This window comes from Panthera pardus, unplaced genomic scaffold, assembly GCF_024362965.1.
Source record: "Panthera pardus isolate Hobbes unplaced genomic scaffold, ASM2436296v1 HiC_scaffold_7, whole genome shotgun sequence".
Classification (NCBI taxonomy): Eukaryota; Metazoa; Chordata; class Mammalia; order Carnivora; family Felidae; genus Panthera; species Panthera pardus.
The window spans coordinates 34,092,672-34,113,913 of NW_026527002.1; the positions used below are offsets into that span (position 1 = coordinate 34,092,672).

At 34.7% G+C, this 21,242-nt stretch overlaps 1 protein-coding gene across 3 annotated transcripts in view; it reads right to left on the reverse strand.

The window, feature by feature from the left end:
- Window positions 1–19,992, reverse strand: part of CNGB3 (cyclic nucleotide gated channel subunit beta 3) — a 157,252-nt gene extending 137,260 nt beyond the window's left edge. Inside the window, exons 1-3 of one of the 3 annotated variants that reach the window (XM_019453407.2) lie at window positions 19,801–19,992; window positions 16,196–16,277; window positions 7,062–7,188 (exon numbers count right to left, since the gene is read on the reverse strand). In XM_019453407.2, coding sequence (XP_019308952.2) covers window positions 7,062–7,188; window positions 16,196–16,277; window positions 19,801–19,992 — 401 coding nt within the window. The remainder of the gene's footprint in view (window positions 1–7,061; window positions 7,189–16,195; window positions 16,278–19,800) is intronic. The other 2 variants (XM_019453408.2, XM_019453409.1) reach the window with 2 other exon arrangements.
- Between the last annotated feature and the right edge of the window lie 1,250 nt (window positions 19,993–21,242).

The window sequence follows — 21,242 nt, forward strand, 5'->3', positions numbered from 1 at the left end:
GTATGCCAATCACTTTGCTGTAGAGAGGATAGTTAATTCTATCTCAAATTTTTATCCCCACTTTGGACATTATTGTTATTATTTTATGGTGTCAATGTAATTATTATTATTATCATTTTTCTATTTATCCACATGCTTGCATTTTCTTTGTTCACTTCTTGAAGTTTCTTTGCTCACTTCTCTGTATGCTGGATTGTCTATTTGTGATCAAGAGCCTTTCTGTTCCTTTTTATAGTCTCCCATGTTATTATAGTGGCCAAAAGCCTGAAAACTTTCTTTTTGAGAATATCTTGCCAGGAGGGTTCTGATGTAGATTCCACCAATGAAAGACATTTGTAGGAGAATTGGAAGTTGAAAGGAAGGCACAATTCAGTTTTCACCTGGCAGAAAACCACAGCATACTTCTTCAGAAGCAGCAGCTGCTCCTTGAACACTCTTCAGACTCCATATTCTATTACCAGGCTCCAGTTTTGGAGTTAAGGGATAGATGTGGCTTTGGCAGCTATTTTCTGAACTCACCTAATTTCTGGGTTGCAATCTCTATCCCTGAACTTTGCTCTCTCACCCATTACTTATAACAATTTTTATACTACCATATTCCTTGTATTTAATTACTTTCTTTTTGAAATATTTAGAACAAATCATTTTTCCTGACTGATACTTGACTAATCCAATTTAAGTCTTTCATTCTCAGATCATTTTTATTTCTCTGCAGTATGTATTAAAGATTTGTTTAAACTCCCTTCATTTTTGTTGGACTGCAAATGTCTATATTTTGCCCTTAGTTTTGAATAGTTTGCCAGGTATAGAATTCTAGGTTGACTATTACTTTTAGAATCTTGATAAAGCAATTCTACTATCTACTGGTTTCCATTGTTACTGTTAGTCACATATTGGTTCATTTCTCTTATATTAGGTAGTCTGTATTTTCTTTCCAGATAATTTAAAGATCTTTGGGTTTTATTTTGTCCTTTGCACTTTTAAATTTTATTAGAATATATTTAGGATTAATTCATTTTGTATTCATTTGGCTTACTGAATTTGAGCATTACTGTTTTTCATCAATTATATTCTCTTCTTGAATACTGATTCTCCACCATTCTATTTAATATCTCCTTCTAGAATTCTGATTATATGCATTTTGTGCTTTTCATACTCTCCTCCCAGCTTCTGAATCTCATATTTTTCCCATTATTTTTTCTCCATGGTAGAATTCTGGGTGGTTTCTTAAGATCTGTCATTCACTTTACTGACTCTTCAACTTTATCTAATCTTCTGTCTAGCTCACTGACTTCCTAATTTTAGGGATTATAGTTTTCTTTTTTAAAAATGTTTATTCTTGGAGACAGCACAAGAATGGAGGAGGGGCAGAGATAGAGGGAAACACAGAATCTGAAGCAGACTCCAAGCTCTAAGCTGTCAGCACAGAGCACAACGTGGGGCTCAAACTCATGAATGCGTGATCATGACCTAAGCCGAAGTTGGATGCTTAATTGACCAAGCCTCCCAGGAGCCCCAGGGATTATATTTTTCATTTCTAGATGTTCTAATTAGTTAAACTGCAAAAATGCCTTGTCTTTTCTGACAATTTCTTGTTCCCTTGCCTTATTTTAAATCTTTTCTTTCTTTTCTTTACATATACTTAATATACTTATTTGATGTTCTGTTTTTGATAATTTTACCATTGAGAGTCTGATGCTGTAGTTTATTGTTTCCTCATGTGTTTAGTAATTTTTTTTAGTTTATTTATTTTTATTGGGAGGGGCAGAGAGAGAGGGAGAGAGAGAATCCCAAGCAGGCTCCACACTGTCAGTGCAGAGCCTGACATGGGGCTCAATCTTACTAACCACAAAATCATGACCTGAGCTAAAATCAAGAGTCAGATGCTTACTTGACTGAGCCACCCAGGTGCTCCAGTGTTTAGTAATTTTTGATTGTGAGTTCATGTTTATTAGAACTTTATCTATGGGGATACTTTGAGACATGGTTTTAAAAGACTGTTTCCTTCCAAATTTTGTTGTTTTTGGCAGATGTCTGAGTTTTCAAACTTAACCATTTTAAATATTTTATTTTAGCCTCATTCTTTTTTTCTAGGATACAGATGTCATAGGAATTCTGGTTCCAGATCTCTTTGAATAATGCTTATGATAAGAATTCTTTTTCTTTCCTTCCCTTCCTTTCTCTTCCTTTCCTTCCTGTGTGTCCTCATCCCTCCCTCCCCTCCTCTCCTCTTCTTTTCTCTTTCCTTCCCTTTCCCCCATTTCAAATTTCTTTCTTTTTTTTTCCACTGAGGGCCAGACACAGACAAGTATTATTTTGACTATTTCTCTCTGGAAGACAGTTTACTTTCCAGTGAGTTACCCTTCAGAATCCTAGTTTTATGGAGGAGTCCCCAACCTGTCCTAATATGCAGTTTAACCCCAGGTTTTTTTTCTCATTGATGACACATTTTAACTCAAATCTAGGCCATAAAGTTTGGAATAAATTCTCAGAGTAAACACCAATTCATGACACTTTCTAACAACAGATTTTATTTTCCACCAGCTCAGGCATGCATTCAAATGTAGGTTTCATATTTTATCTAGTATTTTAATTACATTCTCCTCAAATAATTTTCTATAAACCTTTAGTCTGCCATATTATTAGAAATAGCACTTAGCAGTCATTATTAAAAATTATGCCATTATTAAAAACAGATGCCAATTTGTTGTTAAAGTGTTTGCAATGCCTGATTATAAAGATATCGCTTACCACAGAGGAAAATTTAAATTTGGGGCTAAAAGTAATAGTGCACAATTTTCTTATGCATTACATAAAATTGGTAAATATGTAACTGATTTTCATTTTTTTTTACAAGCTTTTAAATCATTCAAGTATAAATTGTATTTTATTTTGGAAAACTTGATAGCTGAGATTCCTTTTCTATTTCAACTATAAAATCACATTTGGATTTTTAAGCATCTTTACTGCAGTGACTCTTGCTTTTTCTAGCTACAAGACAATAAACGGCAGTGTTTATGAGTGCTGATAAGATTCTGAATTCTATTCTGTTCTCATTGTTCCTGCTGTGAAATGATTGCCTATTTTAAAACCACCCAAATAGAGACTGATTGCTATTATGAACAAAGAAGACTATTCATAGAAATAACCTTCCTTCTTGGCATTATGGGTAGTGATGGTGATGGAAAGTCATATACTATACTGTAAAAGTCAGTCTTGCAGTGCACCCCAGTCACGGGCACTGAACGTTTCACTCACTTGCTTGTTCATCATTTAACCACTTAACCTATCAACCATTCAACTCTGTCTCCTTTTCCAGACATAGCTATTTGATGTATCCAGGCAAAACACATCTTCTTTTGCTTGCTATTCATTAGTGTCCATCAAAATATAGTTTTTTATATTAAAAAATAAGAGTGTGCTGAGATGGAATGCCAGAAACAGGCCGTTTTCCTTGGTAATGGACAAATGGCATCAATGGGACTTTCCAGGGGTGAACTCCATGTCTTTCAGAAGCTAAATGATTCATCTGACAAGATAATGAATTGGTTGCTTTTTTCAGGGAAGATTTGCAAAGAATTTCTTTTCCCTGGTTAGACAATTTAGAAAATGTTGTGAAAGGATATAAAAAGAAAGAATAAAGAAAGAAAGCTAGTTTAATACAAATGGATTCCAGTCAGAACTGTGGACATGTAATACTTGGATATCTTGAAAAATATCTCCTTCTGGGCTGACATGTATTTGTGATAAATATTATTACTGTGGCTATAAAATTAGTTTTAGGCTTTATTTAGAATCTTATTGAAGGCTGGATGAAAAAAATCACAGATGTGATTTTTATTTTAGGAATTTACATCATAATAATAATATAAATTTTACTCACCTTTTTGTGTTTATATACATAGGTAAATAGACATAATATCCAAATTTAGCTTAAACATATATCTATACTGTTTTATCCTTACAAAACAATATTTGAGACCTTTGTCATACGGAAACATTACAAAGGCTCTATGTTAAAGAGTTCAGGGCCGGGTTGGGTGATGTCTTTCTTAGTTCAGACTACTGTAACAAAGTACTATGGACTGGGTGGTATATAAACAACAGAAACTTATTTCTTGCAGATCTAAAGAGTGGAAGTCCAAGAACAGCTTGCTAGAATAGTTGGGTTCTGGTTAGAAGTTTCTTCCAGTTTGCAGGCTGGGACATAACTTCTTGCCCTCACACTCAAACTGAAACACTGGTTCTTCCTGGGTCTTAAGTCTGCCAGCTTTTGGACTGGGACTACACCAGTAGTTCTGGTACTTAAGCCTTCATACTTAGACTGGAACTACACCATTGTCTCTCCTGGTCCTCTAGCTTGCTGACTGAAGATATTGGGACTACTCAGCCTCCATAATCATGTGATCCAATTCCTTATATCTGTTAAATAATATATATACAGACTATACAGTGTATAGTGTGTATATATATATATATATATATATATATATAGTGTATATATACAGACTATATAGTGTATATAGGTACTATATCTATAGTTAGTTAGTTAGTTCTCTTGTTATCCAGCTCTGTGTATCTTCTGAGTGTGACAGAAATTAAGAGTGTAACCAATAATATCAAACTGCACTTCACACACAGAGACAGGGAAATCCATAACATGCATTCTCCTTAATATTTATTGATCAGCCTAGACACACAATCCCTATTCAATCCAGGACCTAAACCAGAAGGTAATGAAACACACTTAGAGTAAAAAATATGCTTTTAAACTTTATTTATTAATAATATAACTTTTTGCAAATTCAAAAAATTGAGGTGGGAATCAGTCACTCACAAGCATGTATTGCCTTCAATCAATCAAATCTTTAGTGTTTTTCTAGGAAAAAAAACTTTTTAAAACCTGGCATTGCTCAAGGTTAAAGTTGTTGATTTTTAATAACTGCAATACCAAAATGATCTTTACTCACTTAAAGTACTGTAAAATAACACTTCCAATTTGAAGTTATTTTAACATTGATATTTCCTAATGATGTATAAAAGCTCTGCTAGTTAGGATTCTAGATATGGTACCATTGATGCCTATGAAATTAAAACAGGAAGGCTTTGGTAAGTTGTACATGGTACTGGAACATTAGGATTCCTGTAGTATTAGTCAAAAGTGACACCAGAACTTCTAGTGACCTTTAAAGTTATTCCTTCAGTGAGGGTGGTTTTCACTCAATCCTGAGGAAAAGTGTGACTGGACATCTAACAATAAAAAGTAAGAGTTTTAAGCTAACTTGGATTTACTCAGTTTGTCAATAATTTTCAAGCTACTTTGCTGCCTAAATTGCAGAAGGCATAATAAATTATTCCAGAGAATAATAAATTCACAAGTACAAGAGACTGAAATAGGAACAATGTGGCTGGAGTAGAGGGATAGGAAAGTAGGGGAAGAGATGAACCAGGCATGGTCTTAGAGGTCATGTCAAGGAGTTTTATGTTTTTGAGATATGCTGATTGACCCAATTTATGGGTAACTGAAAGTTTTCCATTTTCATATCTCAGAAGAGTAAAAGTACAATACTGGCAATGGATTTGGGTTAAAAGGAATATATTCCTAAAAACATTAGTTATGGCTTCTACTTCAGTCCTTTGAAAACCTACCTATCACCACTGGTTATTACAAAAAACTAAATATACTAAAAGAAACAGTAGAAGGAGACATTGGTTCAGAGGTTAAGCTGTTGATTAAAGTAAGTGTATTGGTGAGAGGGAGGAACAAGTTCCACTCAGGAATTTGAGTCCTGTGCAGTCTAATCTTGGCTGAGCTGACCCTATTACTATAGGCAAACTAATTAACCTCCTTGTGCCTTGGCAGCTTATCTGTAGAGTGAAGATAACAATGACCCACTAAAAGACTGCAAATCATTCTGTAAACACCAACGTTATAAAAATAATATAAATAATTACCCCAATTATAAGATTTTAGTCTTTACCCAGAGTTTAAACATCTCTCTGCCTAAATAATATGCCAGGTTTAATTTTTGTCATACAGTGTGTGTGTGTGTGTGTGTGTGTGTGTGTGTGTGCGCGCGCGCGCACGTGGTAGAGTGAACTTGTGTTTAATCTCATCTACAGCGAAATTTGTATTTATTGAAAATGCACTTTCTCTTTCTGATGCCTATTGTTCAGTCTGCAACACACTGGGTCCTAGAGTATCACTGTAACTCCTATTGGCAGCACAAGGTTTAACACAGTGGAAGAGCTGCCGAGACAGAGGTAGGGAGGGGGAGCTGGGGGCAGGAATAGATACTCCTAATTTCTTTTTAAATGACAACTCTTCTTGCCTGTTAAATAAGAAGAGTATGCTTTATTGTTTCATAAGCCTATTGCAGTTATATTAACTATAATTAAGCAATTCAAATTGGATCAGCAGGCACATAATAGCATGCCAACAAGTGGCAAAATGAAGGGGCTTCTAGTTGTGTTTTATTGTGGATTCACTGACTCACACTGAAACTGTCATCTCTTTTGGGATATTTCCAATAATTTTGTAGGAAGTATTTATAAAATTGTATTCCTTCAGTGGCATAAAGATTACCTGTTTCTGTAATTATTCTTGGTTATCATGCCACACTTTCTTTAGCTGATAAACAGAAATAATAATCAAACAATAAAATATTTACAAAATGAAATAGTTATTTCTTTGGGAACTCAAAGAAGAATCATACAATCTCTTCAATTCCTTCTTTTTAAAATTCATGCCTAGTAAATATGTAGGCTGTTTCCATGATGATATTAATGACTCAGTCATGTGACTGCAATGTTTCTGTTGGTGTGATTTGGCCTATAGCCACATGGTTGCCTAGGAATCCTCTGGTTAGTGGCCAGGACTAGCTAGTAAGGGACAATGAACTAGACAGAAACAATCTTTTAGTTTTAACCAGTTCCCCTGTGTTATGTGACTATTGTTGCCCTGGCCTTTGCTCAGCTAAAGTGGGGAACAGGTGTTTGAATTTTCAGTGAGGGCTGAGCAATATCTCTAACAGGTATTATGTATTTTATTGACTTCTTACCTGACTAGACCTTCTTTCCCAGTTTCCATTTCCTTCTGCTCTGGCATCGTTCCCTTTGATTCTGTTGGATTTTGATGGTCAGGGGTTGTGGTCAGATCTTTGAGTGAATTTTTCTCAGAGATTTTATCTATGGAAAGGAAACAACATATAGACAGAAGAATATATGCCACTGTTGATAAATTATATTGGACAGTGTAAGTTACAGGGATGTTTTTTTCTCCAAAACAGTCTTAGGAATGCCTCCCCTAGGATTCCTGCTAAACAAAGTAGGATCTTATGCAGGAGAAGTTAACTTGTAGACACGTTCAGGCTGATGAAAAGTATATTTAAGTTGTATTATGAAACAAAAAGTTCATAGTATATTACTTTTTGAAACTAGCAAAGCTGAGATTAGTAAGGAGTAATCCATTCAAAAGGTATTTCGGTTCTGCTAAAGTATTATTCATAATTTGTGGCTGAAATTGAAGCCTCATAAAATTCAGAAAAATAAAATAGACAGAAGTGATGTCACTGACATTATTTCAGAATTTTGCATTCTAACTTTTTTTAATTAAATAAAATCTTTGTTTTTGGTTTGATCATCTTTAGTTATGATATCTTTTTCTGAATAAGCAGTGCAAACTAATATGTACTAGCTTCACTTTCAGTCCAAAAATTAAAATTTTCCCTTCAAGCTTATAAAAACAATTTCCAATTAATATAGTTTAAATTGTAGTGTACCAAGAGAATAATCAATTCATTGATAAATATGTGGATTATAGAGAAAATTTAAGTAAATTGCTTAATGTAAAAAGAAAATATAGAAGGAGCAAAGAAATAGAATGAACACAATTTAATGGTTATTCATTGTCCACAGTTTCTAACTTATTTTTAAATGGGTGTACTGTGCTTAGAAAATTGGAATCAATGCCCAAATGATAACTCTTATTTTTTTGTAATAAATTATAATTGAAAAAACTTAAGCCAATCCAGTATTGAAAATCTGAATTCACAAAAATGATAAATCATGGGGCGATCATTTACTTTCACAAAAGCTCTTATCATACAAGCCCTTTAATATGAAAATTCCTGTGATCTGCCTAAAATCTGCCAATATATGAAATTTTTCAGGAACATGTTTTCGGAATAAAGGCAATCATAAAATTGACTCAGTACTTAGAGTTTTGAAAGGTTTATGACTAAGAAAGCTTAAACCCCTGGATTTCCCCAAACAGATTTCTTCATTATGTATCTCCTACCTACATTTATTTTGGAATTCTAGTAATTTTGGCTAGAAGATGGAAACCACAGCATAATGTTTAAATGAAAACCCTCTGAATTCCTGACTTTACTTAGGATACAAAGGATCGTTACTATAATCATGTCCTTGGAGTCTCTGTCTAAAGACTATATTCCAGATGAAATGTTTCCACGTGTATGGAATCTTACTGACAGTGCAGGATAGGGTCCTTTTTATACAAGCACATGTGGTACACTAGTGAGCTTATCAGTATTGAACAGATTTCAGAGTTAAAAAAAATTGCACTTTCAATATGTCATTTTGTACTAAGAGGCTTTTGGTAGAAATAAGAGAGAAAGATCTATTTTCCCTATGTATTTGGGTCAAGCCATATTTTCCCATTTCTCTTTGTCCAACCAAAAAATAAATCATTTTTCAGATCTCTAACATTATGCTACATATTTCTGCCTAGGAAAATGACAGCAAAATCTTTTTCCTATATCCACAAACACTTGGGTTAATTATGGTAAGATATTTGAGAGCAAAGTTCTTAACCTCTGGCCACAGAGATCTAGTGAACTCATGGATTGGAACTTTTGAGACTCTGTGTTACTTATGCAAATTTTACATGGAGAGGATCTAAGATTAACATGAGCTCTTCCAAGAAGTCTGGGCCAAAAAAAGAGTTATGAACCATTGTGTCCATATATTTTTCTGGGAGTGCCCACATCCCTGCCCCCAAATTAGGAGTGAAAATAGAGCATGAAATATGAGTAAAATAATCATAAAAACCCCTCCTGAATATATAACAAGTAGAATATGTAAAACAGTCTTTCTTAAGGGGCTTTTATTGACTATTTCTTAGAAAGGCATGTGAATATAAGCTGCATCACATACTTCCATCAGTCATTCAGGTTACAGCATATGCATTACATTTACACTATTACTTTTCTGCTAGCACCAATTAATGACTGACTGTTCTGCAACAGTTCTTTTCTCCTCTTCTGATAAGGAATTTTTGTTTATCATAATAACATTTGGATTAAAGTAACTCTAAGTAGATCGTTGTACCTTACCAGGTCTCCTCTAGACATTACCAACCCCTTCTAAAATGACGCTGCCTCTACTATGACAAGTCTAGGTTATTCAGAAATTAATTACAACCTAATTTGCTTTGTGGATAAGCATTTTAATTACAAAATAAGTCCTTAATCACAGTTTGTTGATGAAGATGAGAAACCAGTTATTGCCCGTTCTTGGATTCAAAGCAGAACAACTTTAAACATACTCATGAGGACTTAAAACAAAAGAATCCCTGTCAACTATACTCAGTGTGGGTGTCTTTTTACCCATGCAGCATGTTATTTGTTTGTGGGAACAGATGGTCAGATTGCTCACATCATCCTCATCATGGAAGAAATCTAAAATACACGGCAAATCTTGCTCTGGCATCTGGGTGAAGTTTTGTCAACCTCACATTGTAGTTTTACCCAGCTTCACACATGGAAAGCAGGATCCCCTCGTTTGTAGCTGCCCAAATGAATAGTGTAAGTCTTTCTGCCAACTGTGCTCTGAAATTGCCAGATCTCATCAGTACACTTGGTCAAGTTCTGCCCTGGAATGTGTGCCCATGGCAGATAGTAAAATCTGGAGTCAAAGTGTTCTGATATGGTTGCTTTTATTGAATGTGCAAGAATGAGTAGAGTTAGCCCTCCACACACCTGGCTGATTTTGTCTTCGGCCTGGCAGCATCTCACACTGGGCCTCTGTAATACACTTCCAAACTGCTTTGTCCCCTTGTAGTAGCACATTGTGGAGAGCATTGTGGAGAGCTGTGCAGGTGTGAAACAGCTGCTTCTGTCTTCAAGTGAGGAGATAAGTGATGCAGAAAGCCATTAACCTTACACATTTTATCAGTGGCACTAAATAATTGCTGGAAAAGGAGGAATCCAAAGAAAGAAACTGATTTGGGAATAAGGTTGTGAATTAGACAGGTGTTGATTCAATTGGTTTTTTTTTTATGGATGTAAAAAGAGGAAGACTTGAAAATGCTCTCATTGGCTGGAATATTTGATGTGGGTGAGATATCACTTGGTTGAATTTCTAACTCTTATAACACCAAATACATTGTGAGTTCTATCTCAAAAACAAATTTCCTTGTTTTGGACACCAACAATATCTGAGTAATTAGATGGAAGGTGAATTAACAAAAACTAAGCCTAGTACCTTGATTAGATGCATAAATGATACTATCAATTTCATCTTAATGAATGAACGTTTGGAATAAAATAATAACACAGTTTTAAGAAATGTATAATTAATGATTATCTTCTGGCATCTAAGATGGTATTTTTGACTCAGCTTGTGTTTTATAGTTGCCAGAATATATAGTGCTCTTAGAATAATTTTAATTACAACATGTTGATCATACTTGAAATTTTATTATATCTTTGTGGATTGTCAAATGACATGGAGGAAGCTGATAAACATTATAGCAATGAGTATAGAATAGAACCTGAAGGAGAGTCCCAAAATGTAACAGATTTGAAAAATGTAATACTTTACCTTAGAAATGTTGAAGAAATCTATAAAAAATCCAGAGGCGAAGGAGTCAGAGTAACTGAGAGTTCTGGAAACCATCTCATATGAAGAATTGTGGAGAAACTTTGGGTCTAAAATAGCTAAAGACTAACTAGTGACCTAGCAGTTATTTCAAATTCTTTGAAGGGCTGCTGTATAGAAAAGACTTATTTAGTGTATACCAGAAGGCAGAAGAAATATCCATCATTGGGATTTCCAAAACAAATAAAATCCCAAACATTCTAACAATTAAACTTGTCTAATAGTGAAACATATGGCTTTGTGAGGCAATGAAAGCCCTGTTGCTGGAGGTATACAGGCAGAAGCTGGAGCCCATATGAAGGACCCAGATGGGGTCCTTGCATTGGGTCAGAGGTTAGAAGTCTTCTAGTCAGCCTTAATGTGCCAAAAAGTCCTGAAAGGATTTTTATATTTAGGCAGTTTTTTTTTTAACTTTAAGATACATCATCACAAGTGAATAAATGAACAAATCAACAAACAAAAAAGAATACAGATCCATCTAAGGTAGCTTTGGTACTGTGTCAGGATGAGAGATCCTGTCCTCTCTCAATGTCATGCTTTGTTTCAGGGACTTTTGTACTGGGATTAATTCATCTAGAAAATACATTTTATGTGCAGGTTTAAGGAGTGTGGTGAGTTACCGGTGCCGGGTACAAAACACAGAGCTGTAATCCTTACATCACTAATTCTCTGGGTGACTCTGGATAAGTTACTTTTCTATAACAGTTTCCTCATCCATAAAATGAGAAATACTTTTGTCATGGGGATTTCTGTGAGGATTAGATAAAGACTCCATTCAAGAAAAATGCAGTATAAACACAAAGTGTTCCACCGGCTTGACTAGGGTAAATTATCTTCTTTAAAAAAAAATATTAACTATTTCAGGTCTGCAAAACATTGATATATATGAAGCATGCTGAAGCTTTTATTTACTTAAGAGTGTTTCAGGAATCAGGAAAGCAGAATTAGCTATATTCTTTAGCAGAGAAAAAAGCTAAAAACATAGTTTGATTTAACTGAATTATACAAATATATTTAAATCATGCAAACTATAAAATATATGGTATTTTATCAAAAAAAATTCATCCCATCCACATTGGTTAGTGTCTCTTAAGTTTTTAGCTTATTAATCAGGTGGAAACTAAGGAATTTTATCAGAGTTTGGTCTTCTATTTGATATTTAAAACAAAGTATAATTTCTATGCCTAACTTTTCCTTCTAGCTGATCAGCTCTCGTTACCTCTCCATCTTCAGCAAGGCAGCTCTGTTCTGTATAATACACAGGAATGGTTATTGGTTGTGCACACAGCTGGGCACCTGACCTGAAGAATATGGCCAGATCACAGCTGGCTGGTGATCCGGGTGGTGAACCGGGTGGTTCCCATGGACTCTGCCCAGCGGGAACAATGATTGCTATCTAAATCAGTCAGCCTGCTCTCTCTGGAATTTAGACTGCGAAATGAAAGGATGGGAGTAAGAGCGGCCCAAAGTAGATATGCAGAGAGAAATGCAAAGCTTTGTGGACTATGAGTGAAAGGCAGAGAAAGCAATCAGCTCCCAGGGCTGGCTCTGTCCCTTAAATGGTTTTCCAGTTCCAGTTATCCAGAGGTTTCCTTAGCCTTGAGCCCTTGCCACTGAAGGTGTCCTGATTATGTCTCTGTGCCTTGCCAAATCAGCACTCATTTCTCATTTCTTTTGTTCATATCAGATATCATTTTGAAGGAATGTTTAAGTTCAATAGCTGTAATTATTTACTATATAACGTGTTTTTTCCCCCTTTTTCTTTTGGATGAAGCAGAAAAACATGCTTTAAATAGTTTTTGAAAAGTTTCTCTCATTTTGTTGTCATTGTTTCTATATTCCTACCTTATCCTTTGTCTGATGAATAGTATTGACAGTTACAGAAAGTGAACTATACTACTAAAATTAACCATAGTACCTCCCATGCATGGTAATCAAACTCATTGGTCTTATATAGGGAAGCCTTTATTGATTTAGAAATTAAATTTCTGTATATAGTCTGGCTATTTTCCTATTCCATACAAGACAAATTAAATTTGTATAAGTCCTGCCAAGGACTAAAGAGTGGTTTCCTGCTTAAATGAGTTAGGATTTTCCCTCTTTCTTTTTCCTGTAATATTTAAAAAATTAGTATACTTTATGTCTTATAGTAGTTTTAAGTTCTAGAGTAGTTTTTAGCTTTCCTTATTTCTGTCCAAACTGAGTTGGCTGAGATGCAGGCTAGGTCAGTTTGGATAGTGGTGGGAGACTGGCAAGGCCTGGGACACCTCTGAAGACCTGGAAATGTGTTAGACTTGGAACCTAGGTCTTGGTTATAGAGAGTTATTTGGCACAGGAGGCCCAGGGAGGACATTACATTTGCAGTTGGTTTGCAACACAAACCTGGGATGGAGGGCACAAAGGAAGAGAAAGGGAAGAGGAAGAGGATAAATAAAAACATTGCTGGATTCAGAATCTTGTCCAGGTTGTCATTTTTCATGGGCATGAGCAACATAGAGTACCTACCATGTGGTTGGTTAGAGGTCACAAAATGATCACATTTTGTTTTTTAAAAATGTTTTATTTATTTTTGACAGAGAGAGAGAGGACCTGAGTAGGGGAGGGGCAGAGGGAGAGGGAGACACAGAATTTGAAGCAGGCTCCAGGCTCTGAGTTGTCAGCACAGAGCCCAGCACAGAGCCCAGCACTCAGGAACTATGAGATCATGACCTGAACTGAAGTCCGACACCTAACCAACTGAGCCACACAGGAGCCCCAAGATTTCAGTTTTTATTTCAATGATTTAAAAAGAGAATAAACATTTTAAATAGTTGACATTTAAAGATTGAGAGAATTCAAATTAAAATTTGTATTTACAGTCTCTCTAGACTGAAGATGGACTATCTGGCAGCACTTGCCTCTCATCTCTGTATGACAGTGACTGGTTGGAGCTGAGTGGCCTCTGGCCTCTTTAGACAGGGCATGCATGATCCTCATTTATGCTACCTGACCCCCATCAACATTGGAATTTATCAATCTCAATGCTAAATGCTTTATATATATTAAATAGTTTAATCTGTATCTACAACTTAGAAGATTAATGACAGTATTATCCTTATTTTATACATGAGCAAACTGATACTTAGAGATGTCAACTATCTTGACTAAAGCCAGACAAAGTTATTAAGTAGTAGAGTTACAATTTGAATTGAGACATGCCAAACTCCAAAGCAGTGCTCTTTATAGTATAATATACTGCCAATATACTGAATTTATGTTATTGATTAGAGCAAAACTCAATTTCTCGTTTTTTTGTTACTTAAGTAGGGAGTATTTTAAAGTCATACACATTAGTTTTCTATTGTTGTAGGAAACAAGCTTAAATGCCTTGAAGAACACAGGTTTATTCTTTCCTAGCCTGTAGAGGTTGCCTGTGTTCCTTGGTTTGTGGTCCCTTCTTCCATTTTCAGATTGCATCAATGTGACCTCTGCTTCCATCATCCCATCTTCTTTTATCTTTGACCCTTCTGCCTTCTTCTTATGAGAATCCCTTAATTACATTGAGGCCTTCTGGATAATCTTCCCATCTCAAGATCCTTAACTTAGTAACATCAGCATTTTGTTCCCCTTCATGTAAAACTTCATAGTTTTTAGGGAGCAGGATGTGGATGTTTTTGAGAGGCCATTATTCAACCCACCATACCATACTAGCTACCCATGGGCACCTAACTTTGATCCATTTCCACACAAAGTCACCTTATATCATGATAAACTATTAAGGAAGTCATTTAAATATCCTCTACTGGTACCAAAACATTTTTTACAGAAGGATTTAATGTACTATAAGTGAAGTGGAAGCCTATGAAAGATGATTGTAATCAAAAGAGAACCTTAGAAAGTTATCTTTATTTGAATCCAAAATGTATTACATTCTTCATTTCCATGGCAGATAAAAATTAAACCATGCTCTGCAGAAGATAAGAGTTCTATAATCAGAAATCAACATCTGCAGATATTGTGACATTGCACCTGCATGTTTTGAAGGGAAGAATATAAAAATACCAAGCACATATAAGAGGCTATCTTTAAACACTAATAATTTTGCTTTTTCAAAACAAAATATCTTAAATATAACTGCTTTTCCTATTAAAGCCTTTGAAGACATGCTAAGTCTGCAAATTTAAATGAAACTATTTTTTTCCTTTCCACTCAAACAGCTTCTATGTTAAATGAAACTTCCACAAGAGTTTTTATTACCAGCTATGAAAAATTAAGCTTACAAATATACTTTGAAAAAAGTATAACAAGAGTAGGACAAAACTTGTCATCCCAAAGATGTGATCCTTGGTTTCATACCATTAAGGTTGTATTTTTATGGGGCGCCTGGGTAGCTCAGTTGGTTAAGTGTCCAATTTTGGCCCATGTCATGATCTCATGGTTCGTGAGTTCGAGCCCCGCTCTCTCTCTCAAAATAAATAAACTTAAAAAAAAGAGAAAAAATACTTTAAAAAAGGTTGTATTTTTATGTCAGAAGAACTGCAAATTGGAAACTATCACTATTATGAAATGACTCATAGTAAAACAGAATGGCTGCAGAACATACAGGTGTATATGTCCAGTGGTTACTTAGAAAATATTGCAAAGGGGAGGACACTTGTTGGGATGAACACTGGGTGTTATATGTAAGTGATGAATCACTAAATTCTATTCCTGAAATCATTATTACACTATATGTTAACTAGCTGGGATTCAAATTAAAAGAATAAAAAAATTATTAAAAAAAGAATCTTTCTGGCAGAATATACCTGAAAAGAAAAGACAAAAAAAGAAAATATTGGACAGGGTCTTAAAAAAGGAATTGGGTCTGCTATGGAATCACTGATATAGAAATGAGTTATGGTAACCTTAGGAGTAGATGAGATTTCTAATGGAGAGAATTTAAAGAAAGAAGAGCAGAGGTATGAGTGTTGAACCTTTAAATATGTACAATCCACATCTATTTTATCATTTTATAACCCTTACTTAAAATTATATTGTTCATTATATGCATATGTTAACACAGACTTGGCCATATTGTTCACCACTATGGGCTATTTCTAGCCCATAGACCTGGCACATAGCAGGTAATAAAAAAGCATCTATTGAATAAGTGACTGAATGAAGAAATTATGTTTTTATAAACACTCAGATCTTTAAAGTGTCTCAAGTGTGATTTACCCTAGATGATTTACCTACTCAAGGTCAAGTGTTTCATCAGGTAACACATTTCAGAGAGATATGCATTTTATTTTTTCCTACAGATTTGAGTTCTGACCTTGTATTTTGGTGTGTGACTCTTCAAATGTGACTGGAGTCATCTTGGTTTGGAGAGATTTCTTTTCATTTTTGTTTTCTCCCTTTGAGAAACAAAGATTGTACACAATTAATTTACACAAAAAATAAAGTTAAATGTAAAATATAATATGGAGTTTTTCATTCAATGATCAAGCCAATCATTAAGGCTTATCATTTGTTTATGATATACTACAAATGATAATTCTTGCACTTAAATGGATATTCTCGGCTCTACTATTGAATAATCAGCTTTGACTTTCACAGCTTGTTGGCCTTAGGCACTCTCTTTTTGTCACTGTGGTTGCTACATCTACCTGGCACATGTTCCTCCCAATTCCAGTCCTCATTCCCCACAGGCCTAGTGTTGGTCCTGGTCTAGGTCTTTTGTAGTAGAACTTAAAGTGATAGAAAAAAGTAGTCTAGTTTCTTAATTCAGAGCTCTCTTCTCTTTGTGATTTCATTTGCCTCTACCTTGTCATTTGTCTGAGAATCTAAGCTTTCCTTTGAAATGTAGGTATGTCTCACTGGATGTGGCCAGTGTGTGTCTGAGGATGGTCCTATGGGAACAAAGTGAAACAAGATATAAGGTTAGAACACAGAAATGTTGGCTCCCAAGCTATTTACAGAGTGGTAGGGGAAACATACACACACAAATGTAAGTGCAAGGAAATGTTATACATAATGAATGTCTGTAGAGGATAGAGATAGAGCATAAATGTGGGATGGTCAATTCTACTGCAGTAGAAGGAAAGGGAGGAGACTATCAAAAAGGAAGTAACTCTGAATTTTACAAATCAAGATGAATTTTTTTCCAGATGAACAAGGCATGGAAAATATTCCAGGTAGTGGATACCTGTTCAGCAAAAGTCTAAGGTGTGATTGTATACAGGCTGTGGGAAACTAAAGTAGAAGTGGTTGGATGGGAAAGAGTGTGAGAAAGTAAGCTTAGCTAAATAGGCAAGGACAAGGGCCTTGAGAGTCCCATTAGCCTTGATGTGGAGTTTGACATTATTTAACAGCACTGTATGTCAGAAACATTTTAAGCTGGGAAGTAAATTAATCAGATGCTTTAATTTAAGTCTCACAGTAACCATATGTATTAGGCAAGACAGCTATTATTATTCTTATGTTATTGAGTAGGAAATTGATAAGGTGGCTAAAAATGTATGGATCTCTGGATATATTATGAAGTAGTAGTAAAGCCTTCTGATTTCAATCAAGTACTTTTACATGTTATGATGCTATTCATAAACATTTTAATCATAGTCTTTTCATGTATACAAGTGTAGATTTATGTGAATTATGTCTTATTCTGTAGCATGAAAGTTTGGATTAGCCTGAATTTGCAGATCTTGATTTATTGGTTATTGACAAATGGAAGTCACCTAAGTTATTTTGGTTTGAGAACTAAGTATTTTTTTTAATATTTTTATTTTTATTTTTTGAGAACTCTTTATTTAAAAGAAGAATGTAAATTGATTTTTTATTTCTAAATATCTTCTTATAGGCCTCAAATAATCTATTTGTACTTCAGAACGTTACTGTTTAAATGCCATTTTTAAAGGTTATATTCTATGGATAAAAACATGGTTTTAACTTTCTGTCATTTTTAACATTTAGTGTATTTGAAACTGGAGAACTATTGCCTCTGCCAACATGTTATGATCTCTAAAGAGTAGATGCAAATAATTTCCTTAAGTATGACTTTTAAGATATAATGTGATGTCAGCAGACTTCATGATCAACATCCCTAAGTGTTATGTCATGGGAATGTCATGGGATATACACCAGAGTTGTTCTACCTGTGTCTAATCTAAGTACTTCTCCAGTATTACTGTTTCTGAAGGAAAGGCAATTCCTTTAGCGTTTCTGTTCTTTTTGCCTTCTAACATCCTTTTATCTTGTGAGTAGAATATTTGGAAAGTTGATTAAACTAATATTCATCCTTCATCATTCATACTTCTTATTGATTAGTTGATTCAACTAATACTCATCATTCATTCATTCATACTTCTTCAGAAGCATAGCCTAGATATTTAGCTCTCAGGTGCTGAAGTCAGATGGAACAGGGCTCCAATCCAAGCTTTGCCATTATCAGTTGTGTGCAAGCAGCAAATTGTAACAGGACTCATGGTTATTCTGAAGATTTAATATAATAGTTCTTGGAAGAGGATAGCACCTTGCCTGGCACATAGTAATTATTGTTAGCTATTATGTTCTCCAAGAGAATAATATATTAGTTATTTTTATGTGTTCTATGGAAAAAGAATCATGATAGACAAAGGTTAAATATCATTGTAGTGATTTTCCTAGGGAGAAACACAACAAGACTACCTGAAGGAAGGTACCCAGCTCAACATTTGTGATATTCCACGAGCTTTTAAACATATAAATAATTTTAAAAATGTGGAATTATTTATTTTAACATAAGAATTAGAAAGAAGTCAAGGGCACTCTCATGAAGCAATGCTAAGCACATCCTCCTTCATATCTGCTCTCCATTGCAAACATAGTCAATGTTAATCAGAAATGAAAGGCAAATTTTCCAGGGCCAATGCTAAGTCATCTCGGTATTTTCTATACTCTAGGCTCATTTAAACCTGAATCACTGGACCATGCTATTTGAGTCCCTGAGGTACACTCCTGCTTGTACTTGACATCTTTCATCCAATTCTTTCGATGGGAAAATAATTATTGCTCTAAAAACCTTACATAGCACTTTTAGATAAATTTAGTCAGTAATTTATGAAAATGGTTCTTTGGACAGTTGTAAGTGAATAGTGATTATATAATTATCCCTTTGGACTTTATTGTGTCATATAAGCATAAATTACTCATAATAATGATAATAAAAATTGCCATTTGGTAAGTCCCTACTATGTGCTTTATATACACTGCCTCTAGTTTATATAATAAGGTTACAAAGCATTTTCATTTTACAGGTGAGTAGGCATACAACTTATGAAAAATATTTCTCTAGAACAGGGTTCCTCCACTTAGGTGGTATTGAAATTCTGAATTGGATAATTCTATGTTGTGAAGGGCTGTCCTGTGGATTCTACAATGTCTAGCAGCATTTTTGGTCTTTACTCCCTAGATGCAAGTACCATCTCTACCCCTGAGATATGAAAACCAAAAATAACTCCATACATTGCCAGTTGTCCTGAGCGGCAAAACTGTTTCCTATAAAGAGGTCCTGGTCCAGAGCAATTACTGTTAAATTGTAGTTTACCATGGCCACAATCTTCGACATTCTTTGTTGAAACTAATTCATATAGCCCATTTAATATTTGAGAAATGATTTCATTTGGGATTATGGTAGAAATATAAATCTGCAATGAGAAGTCTTATTTACCTTTTTCCAACTCCTAATGTAGTCTTCTAAACATTTATCAATCTGTTTTAAAGCAAATATAAATAGTATATATAAAACCCCAAAGAAAAACAAGTGCATGACCCAAATGGTAGAGGTGAAACAGCAAAGCAACCTTACACATCACAGTATATTAAAACACTGGACAAATATCCATCACTAGACAACAAATGATGACAATCAAGATTGATTTAGGAATGTAAGTAGCATACCTGTCTTGTGGCTTGTTGAGGCTGATTGCTTGGATCAGGACCTTGTTTACTCTCATTGTTCTCCTCTTTAGGCTTCACCTTGTTGGATTTTATCATCAGTGATTTAAACATCTTCTCTGAGATGGTTCTGAAAGCTTCTGTTTTTACGACTCTGTCTTGAGGTAGACAAATGCACTTTGTTTTTCCTTTCATTAGTAGACAAGCCAATTAGTTGTTTAATCGGGATTTTGTTCTGGCTAATTCCTAGAGGCAACTCTGTAGCTAGTAAGGGCTTAAAAGCAGCAAATTATTTCTGCTTGGGTGATCTGAATTCTGTTTATGAACTTCAAAGAGCCAAAATGCCCTTGAGAATAGTTTACAGGTGGAGAAGTAAACAAAATTTCATTGTTGATTTGAATTGTTCAGATATGATCACATTGCCCATTGTTTTGTTTATTTTCCTTTTCTAATTACCCACCTACCTATCTTCATCTATCTAATTTAATCAAAGTAACATAAACATTATTAAAAAATAATATGTGCATAAGGTCTTATAATAAAAGCAACAGATCATTCCTCCATCTCTAGTTCTACACCATGAGATAACTACTTTTTCCTTTTTCTGTTCTTCGGGTGTCTTTTTTTTATGAGTATTTTATTAATTGGTCAGATTAGTGGAGCTCTTAGAAACTATAGTCGAAAACGAGACATATTGCTTTGCATTCCCAATAGCCTAAATGTTCTCAGATTCATAACGATGATTATATTAGAATTAAGCAAAGAGTATGTTAGTTTGCTAGGGCTACCACAGCCAGTACCACAGACTGCGTGACTTAAGCAACAGAAGTTTATTTATTTATTTTATTATTTGTTTTTCAGAAACATATTTATCACAGTTTTGGAAGCTAGATATCCTAGGTCAAAGTGTCAGTGAGGTTGGTTTCTTCTGGGGGCTAAAAGGGAGGGAAGTATTCTAGGTCTCTCTCTTTGGCATTTGGATAACTATCTTTTCCCTGTGTCTTCATATTGTTTTCACCCTGTTCATGTTTGATTCCCAATTCCCTCTTAAAGGATGCCAGTCATTGGATTAAGGCCCACTCAAGTAATCTCATTATAACTTAATTACCTGTTTAAAGACCCCAACTCAAATACAGTCACATTCTGAGGTCCTGGGGATTAGGACTTCAACATTAATTTTTGAGAAAATATAATTCAGACTGTAACACAGAGAGAGTATACTTGATAAATACCAGTTTAGAGGATATGTATTTCATTGCTTTGAAACAATTGGTTCCAAAACTTCTTACAAGTTTACAATTTTGTTACAAATCTTTGGAATATCATAAAAGCAATATAAGTGATTCCTAGCTTTAGAAGCCTAGAGAATTCTGTTGGATTATTAATTTCACAAATTATAAAAAATATGTATTTTACCACAGCATGGATTTTTTTTTCCCTGATTC